Source organism: Stylophora pistillata, chromosome 2 (assembly GCF_964205215.1).
Source record: "Stylophora pistillata chromosome 2, jaStyPist1.2, whole genome shotgun sequence".
Taxonomy (NCBI): Eukaryota; Metazoa; Cnidaria; class Anthozoa; order Scleractinia; family Pocilloporidae; genus Stylophora; species Stylophora pistillata.
Window position 1 is genome coordinate 43,344,878 of NC_142520.1, and position 7,671 is coordinate 43,352,548.

At 38.3% G+C, this 7,671-nt stretch overlaps 1 protein-coding gene across 1 annotated transcript in view; it reads left to right on the forward strand.

Annotated features, from left to right (window-relative positions):
- The window catches only part of LOC148739664 (protein HEG homolog 1-like), an 11,496-nt gene extending 5,558 nt beyond the window's left edge, over positions 1-5,938 (forward strand). Inside the window, exons 3-6 of the mRNA XM_088749532.1 lie at positions 2,550-2,674; positions 2,956-3,081; positions 3,630-3,754; positions 5,891-5,938. Of these exons, the coding sequence (XP_088605658.1) occupies positions 2,550-2,674; positions 2,956-3,081; positions 3,630-3,754; positions 5,891-5,908 (394 nt within the window). The 3' untranslated portion in view covers positions 5,909-5,938. The remainder of the gene's footprint in view (positions 1-2,549; positions 2,675-2,955; positions 3,082-3,629; positions 3,755-5,890) is intronic.
- The last annotated feature ends 1,733 nt before the right edge of the window (positions 5,939-7,671 follow it).

Sequence of the window (7,671 nt, forward strand, 5' to 3'; positions counted from 1 at the left end):
CAAGGTATTAAAATGCGCCCTTATTCCAGGCAGCTGTTTTTTTTTTTATCTTTCATGTAGTTACATCACTTTTTGGGGGCGGCGCTTAACTAATAGGGTATAAACGTTTTAAACATGAAGGCGCGCTAGAAATGGAGAGGTCCCTTAGGTGCGTGGTAGATGAAAAAAGGGAGGTAATGAGATGTTTAATTTTACCAGCATGGTTAGGTGTTCCCAGGGAAGACTTCCTTATATAGCGCGGCTTTCGTGTTTAAGCTGGGCATTTGTTTTGTCCTACAGTGCGTAACAGCGTGCGTAACTGCGGAAACTGACTGAAGATTTTCCAGCCAGATTTGTAACAAGTAAGTACAAATTATGTTTGAGCAACATCTAACAGTGATTTATCTGGTCTTAACATGTGTAGGTTCTTTAATCAGAAAAAGAGATAGCCCTTGTTTTTCAAAGCCATGCCTGAATGGAGGCGAATGCCGAGTCCTTGGGGAGGGCTCAAGTTACCGCTGTCTGTGCCCTGAAGGTTTCCGCGGAAAGCATTGCCAAGAAGGTAAACATTATCAAATTATACATGTCTCTCACTAAAGGGACACCAGACGAGTGGAGTCTGCCCTTCGCATCGGACAGTTTTATATTTTCAAATTTTTATCACCATTTCTCCCTTTCCTGGATCCGAGTTCAGAGTAAGAAAAGAGTCATTTCGAACTGATGGAATTAAATTAAAATTGATTCAAGAAAAATTACTTTTTATCACCTGTTTCGAAGAATATTCTTTCGTTTTTAAACAAAAATCCATATTCCTCGAATGAGCGCTGCATCAAGGTATTAAAATGCGCCCTTATTCTTGGCAGCTGTTTTTTTTTATCGTTCATGTTAGTCACATCAGTTAATTAATAGGGTATAAACATTATAGCAACTAATAGATACCAGTTAAACGAACTAACATGATAGATAAGTAGATAGACAGATAGTTTATATGTAAGAACCTTGCAGCCACTGAGCTGAATTGTGTATTTACAATAAAGTATAAAATAGAGCTTATAATAGTACTATGATAGTATTAAAGCCCTAAATAAATAATAATGTCCTATAAATATGATGAAAGCTTGAACTGTTAAAATATATACAACGGCATCGATCTCATTTGCAAAACTCGTCGAGCACTAAAATTCGTTGTTAATACATAATCTTACTAAAAAACTATTTTTGAAACGCTCGCTCCTACATATGGGAATCGCAAACCGCCTTTTGCACCGGAGATTATAACTCGACGGCCCTGACGATTGAAGCATTTTATGTAAGCGATGGGTCGGGTCATTAGCAATCGAGAGGAAGGTCTTTGCCTTACGATGTTCATAGCTCTTTGTGTCTTTGGAGCATGTCAAGTTCTGGTGCAAGGTATATGGGCTTAAGGAATAACTCTCAGTTCGTAGAGATTTTCTAATGTTGCACTTGAATTGACGACAGCTGAAATTTGCTTAATACTATACCTATCTTAGATGTGGATCCTATTGTTTCGAACTCATTCCCTCAGTATATTCGTTTTATATTGCATTATTTTCTAAGTATAACCTACCGATGTTAAAGATAGACAAGAGATTAGTTTAGCTGCTGTGAAAAAAGAACGAGAAAAAAAACGAGTCTACGATATCACGTGCACAGTCAGTGTAGTATATATGTTGTCATTAGTCTCGAGCGGTCCATAAGACTCAAGGAAAGAAAAGAATTCACGAAAAAGGTTAAAAAAGCAGTTTCACTTAGTAACCAAGAGATAACTAATTGCATGGATTTGCAAAACCTCCCCTCAGGAAATATAATGAAGCAATATCAATAACCAGGCGCAGTTAAATCAAGTTCTCGAAACCATCTCTCCTAAAGGGACGGGGGCTTTATCCTCATAAAGGCTTTAAATCATACCCTTGTTAAGCTAAGATGTTTCAAGAGAGGAAAATTCTACATACTTTGAATCTATACCGACAAGTAACATGTAAGAGATTATAGACCGCAATTTATAATCTCTTTTAACGTGCCATCCTGTCGTTGCAAGAGCTTGGATTTCAGACAGGTAGTAATAAACTCGTACTTCTTTACAGTTGCTTAATATCGCCAATTTGACCATAATTATCATTAAATTTTAATAGAATAAAAGCTGCCACGGAATCTAAAGCCATTTTGAGACCCTTGCTTGCTTCAGAAATTTTTGTTTGCGAATGAAAGAGTTGTTTGCAAAGTGCTTAAAATGTTCTCTCGTTTTTTCGGCGAAAGTAGCAAAAATAGTAATAAGTCATGCATTAAAAACGAACAATTTTTTGCACTCAACGAACCAAATTATTAGTTCGAACTGAACATATCAATTTTAAAGTTTCGCGAAAAAAAGGTCCGCAAAAGCTGGGTATTTGTTTTGTCATCTGAGTACGTAACAGCATGCGTAATAGCGGCGGAAACTGACTCAAGATTTTCCAGCCAGATTTGTAACTAGCTAGTACATATTAAATTTTGTTTGAGCAACATGTTACAGTGATTAATCTGGTCTTAACATGTGTAGGTTCTTTAATCAGAAAAAGAGATAGCCCTTGTTTTTTAAAACCATGCCTGAATGGAGGCGAATGCCGAGTCCTTGGGAAGGGCTCAAGTTACCGCTGTCTGTGCCCCGAAGGTTTCCAAGGAGAGCTTTGCGAAAAAGGTAAACACTATCAAATCATACGTGTCTCTTTTACTAAAGAGGCACAACGAGTAGAGACAAGTCAAGAATCAAGGGTTTCATGGTGTGAAATTGAGCTATTTTCCTACTGTTTTCCAGTAACAATAGGCTTTGTTTGTTAGTAGTCTCGTTGGAGTATCAAAGTTAAGGGAAGGACATTTCGTACAACGATTCAGTTAATGTAACATTTAGTGACAGATGTAGAACAAGACTTGGTTTCTTGGGTCGTGTGACTTCTTCTTAACTTTGATTTATTAATACAGGAACGGGAATGGTAACTTGCAAAGATAGTGACGGGGTCCAATGTCCGATTTGGGCTGACAAAGGCGATTGCGAAAGTAATCCGTTCTGGATGAAAGTAAAATGTCAGAAAAGCTGTAACACTTGTGGTAATTACCTTTTGCTTTCTGGCACGACTAACAGGGGCGACATAAGTTAGTAGAAGTTTGATGACTTCTGAAACATTTGTGGCCATAGCATCCTGGGGTCAAGTCAAAAAAACACATTACGACAACGTAGAAAAAACATATTTAATAGGTTGTAAATTTCCCTTCTTTTCGAATATAGAATATTGTGACAGTAGAAAACCAACTCTCAGCTACGTTTTCGGGATTACTTTTGACAGGACAAAAACTGATATACAAGGGCAAAATGATGTCTCTTATTTTCATTTTATACACTACCGAGCAGAACAATTGAAGAAAAAAAACAAAAAAAGAATAGAGGAAAAGTAAAAGGAAAGGAAACAGACAACGGAAGCAAACAAACAACTGCACAAGTAAATTTACATGGAAGTACTACGGGCTTTGGAAACGAACTTGGGACAGAGTTAAGGGAAGTTCCCTTTAATCTTGTGACTTCCTTGCTTAGCGTCGTTAGCGTTGTTTTTTATTCATTGTCTTTGATATGTGTAAACCCCCCTTTTTTTTCTCGGCAGAGTGTGCAGACTCGGACATAAACTGTCACTCATGGGCTAAACAAGGGGAACGCTCTAAAAATCCGCAATACATGAAGCTAAACTGTAAACTGAGCTGTGAACAGTGCCACAAGCCGCTGATAGAGGTAAGGCCGGCCAGTATCGGATAGTTTGTTTGATTCAGCCAGTAGTTTTAATGATGAATTTTGTTCATTGAATAGAGGTTTGCTTTAGTAATAACTTACAAAAAAGTATCAAAGAATGATTTATTGCCCGATTTTTGAAGCACTGTCTTCATGAACCTATTACCAAGAACAGATCACGTTCAACAAAGAAGCCGGACCAGGTTAGGGTTTAAAAGAGTTTGACAAATGGTCGTGGGTCGTGGGTACAAGTCGTGGGTCGTGGGTGTGGGTGTGGGTGTGGTTAATACTTAATAATAAAAATAACCATTTAAAATATTAAATATAATAATACATAAATTTTATACAGCCCTGTCATTCATTAATTTAACTGTTCTTTCTTATAATTATTTTATTTTGTTTATTCAATTTACCCTACTTTACGTCTATTTTTATCTGTTATCTCACTGTCAATGAAATTAGTTTCAGTTTCGCGACGCATGCCGAGATCTCGTTTGATAACAAAGGGAAGAGAGATAAATCTTATAATTACATACTGTGTACACGTTTTTCGAGCTGTGCGGTCTGCAGTCTGCGGTCTACTTTCTGCGTTTTCGAGGTCTGTGTTAACGAGACACCTGAGTTGCTTTGTACGATTGTACCAAAAATGATTGCATATAGTAGAAGTACTATAACGTTAAAATTGCGACAGCGCTCGTGAATTCTATATTTGCGGCTAAAGTCAGGGGCCAAGGAACAGAAATTCCGAGATCTCGTCTGACAACATAAATGACAAAAGAATGATAGATAAAACTGGTAATTACACACTGTATACACAAAGGAAAACTGATTGTGCACAAGTCGACTGACTCAAAAGGTACACACATAACTTCTGCCAGACTGGTAACTCGACAGTGGAGGATCGTAAACGCGATATTAGCTGTAGTCACACTACAGGGTTTTGTCCAAGGGAAACTTGACTTGTTGACAGTTTCCCTAGGGAAACTCAAATTTGCAAGTGTGACCGATTTTTCCCTAAGTAAATTACCTCGGGAAAGTTTTATCGTCTGGGGCTTGAAAACCGCAAACGCGACGCGGTTCCATTCGAGGCCCACAAGTTGACCCTTGCTCACCATAGAGTCTCCAGTAGCTCAGTGGTTAGAGCATCCGACTAGTTTACGGAGGGTCGTGTGTTCAAGTCCCATCTGGGGCTCGGATTTTTTCTATCACACTAAAAGTTCTCTCATCTTTACATGCTCACTTTGGAGGTTGGTTGGCCGCATCTTGATATGCCTTAATGTGACAGCGTGATGCTGTTAGTGAGTTTCCACAGGTGCTTACCAATACTTGACTGTGTAGCCGCGCGATGCGGTTGCAGTCGAGGCCCACAAGTTGACCCTTGCTCACCATAGAGTCTCCAGTAGCTCAGTGGTTAGAGCATCCGACTAGTTTACGGAGGGTCGTGGGCTCGAGTCTCATCTGGGGCTCGGATTTTTTCTATCACACTAAAATTTGTTTCATAACTACCCTAAAAAGCAGAAAAAGGGAAAAATCAAATCCCAGAGTAGCCGACCAATGGACGTTCGTCGGCGATCGCGCTGGTGACGGATCTGGAAATATCGTGTTGTGAAACTAATTTAATGTAATTACAAGATTTATCTCTCTTCCCGTCGCGAAACTGAAACTAATTTCATTGACAGTGAGATAACAGATAAAAAAAGACGTAAAGTAGGGTAAATTGAATAAACAAAATAAAATAACTAGAAGAAAGAACAGTTAAATTAATGAATGACAGGGTTGTATAAAATTTATGTATTATTATATTCAATATTTTAAATGGTTATTTTTATTATTAAGTATTAACCACACCCACGACTTTTACCCACACCCACACCCACACCCGCACCCACGACCCACGACTTGTACCCACGACTTGTACCCACGACTTGTACCCACGACCCACGACCCACGACTCATGACCATTAGTCAAACTCGGGTTTAAAATTTCCACACTAAATAGGTAACCAAACACTTAACTCGTTCAGTTGTGATAATCTCCCTCGTGAGATATCCAAATGGGTTGCTCTGTTTTGCTCCAAAATGTTTGGGAATCCTCGCCAATATTTTCCTTGTATTTCTGTTGTTTAAGTTCGTTTTGAGCTATGCGATGCTGTATGAAACGCGGTGAAAGGCATCACAATAAAAGCTGATCTGAGCAAGCGTTCGTTAACTATTCCAGAGAGAAGCATTATGGCAACACTTTTCACAAAGTAATCTTCACCATCTAATCCGTAATAACCTTAGAATAACCTAATAACCCTAATAATCCTAATAACCTAATATCCCTAATAACCTTTCGAACTGACGAAACATCTGGGTTGCCATTCGATTAAAAGTATTAACGTGCACAAGGATGATATCAAGAAGTCAATATTAGCTTGTCGAACATCAGTTAACAAAATATGACTTTTGTAGTGTCATTTGCGGATTCTACTAATTCCAGTTCAGTCATAGTTATGTATTACAATTATAATTTGTGTCAATATCAAACTCAGTTTAACACTGTCAGATTCTTCGCACATGTTACACGCGGACCCACGTGAAATGACACGTGTTTTAGCGATTCATTATGTAATGTTTTGTTTGTACACTGGACCTTTGATCTAATCCATTGACATTTGAAACTAATTGCTGTACATTAACTTGATCAGTGTTTTTAGCCAGACAAGATATTCGTCGACATCGACATCTAGGTTAGGTTGTATTGTAAATAGGCACAAATCAGATTAAATCAAATTTAAGTACAGTATACGACTCGAAGTTTATTATAATCACTTCCATTTTGTCTCTTTATTGATGGGCTTGATGTGACAGAGGAAAAAGAAAAGACTTCAGCGGCAAACGTTTTCACAATAGAGGCAAAAATATACATATTTGTATACTCATCAATAAAGTTGATCGTTCTCGCGCATCAGAGTGTGTGTCCTCTTTTTCGTTTGTTTGTTTTTTTGTTTGTTTGTTTGTTTTTTAATTTATAAACAATTCTTATTCCATTGTGTTAATGGAAGTGCGACGGGGTTACATACGGCCCTAGAAACCTGTAATTTTCTTCAGCAGTTCAATTTAAAACCAAACCCGGCTCAAACATATTATTCATTATGTGAGCAGAGTTAACTTTTTTAATACGACTTTTCTTATGTTCTTCTTGAACGAATTTAGAGTTTCTATCGTTCTAACGACCTTTCCATCTCTCCCGGTGCAGGCACACCCATCGGAAAAAGAAATTGCCCGTGTTTCTCAAAAACAATGCATGAAAGGTTTGTTTGTCGAGCTAACACCTGATGAGGGCTTTGGATATTAAAATTACCGTCTGTTTCATGCGGGCTTCTACGCGTAGCATCTGAGGAATCATTGCTTTTTTGGAATACATAAATTTTACTCTATTGCAACTTATGAAGGCACGGTACCAATTAAGCTATCAAAAGTATGCCTGGAACTCTGCCTGAAACTCTGATACTGAGCCTTCCAGAGAAGTCACGAATGAATAAATGGAACAATTCCATTAGGAAATAAATGACGCTTATATCACTTAGCCTATCTCAAGTTCTGTCTCGAAATTAAGAGCTTTGATAAAGTCTACTCAGAATAAGCGTTGATTAAAAAGAAAGAAGAAAAGGCAAATAATGATTAAGGCGATGCGAGCTTTTAAGAAGGTTGATATTTTTACGGCCTTGAAGTGTACACGGAAAATGGAAAATATACTGTTTTCCAGGAGGACCTGCAAACTCACCGGAAATGCCCTTATTGCAACTCACCGGAGATGCCCTTATTGCAACTCACCGGAAATGCCCTTATTGCAATTCACCGGAAATGCCCTTATTGCAACTCACCGGAAATGCCCTTATTGCAACACACCGGAAATGCCCTTATTGCAACACGCC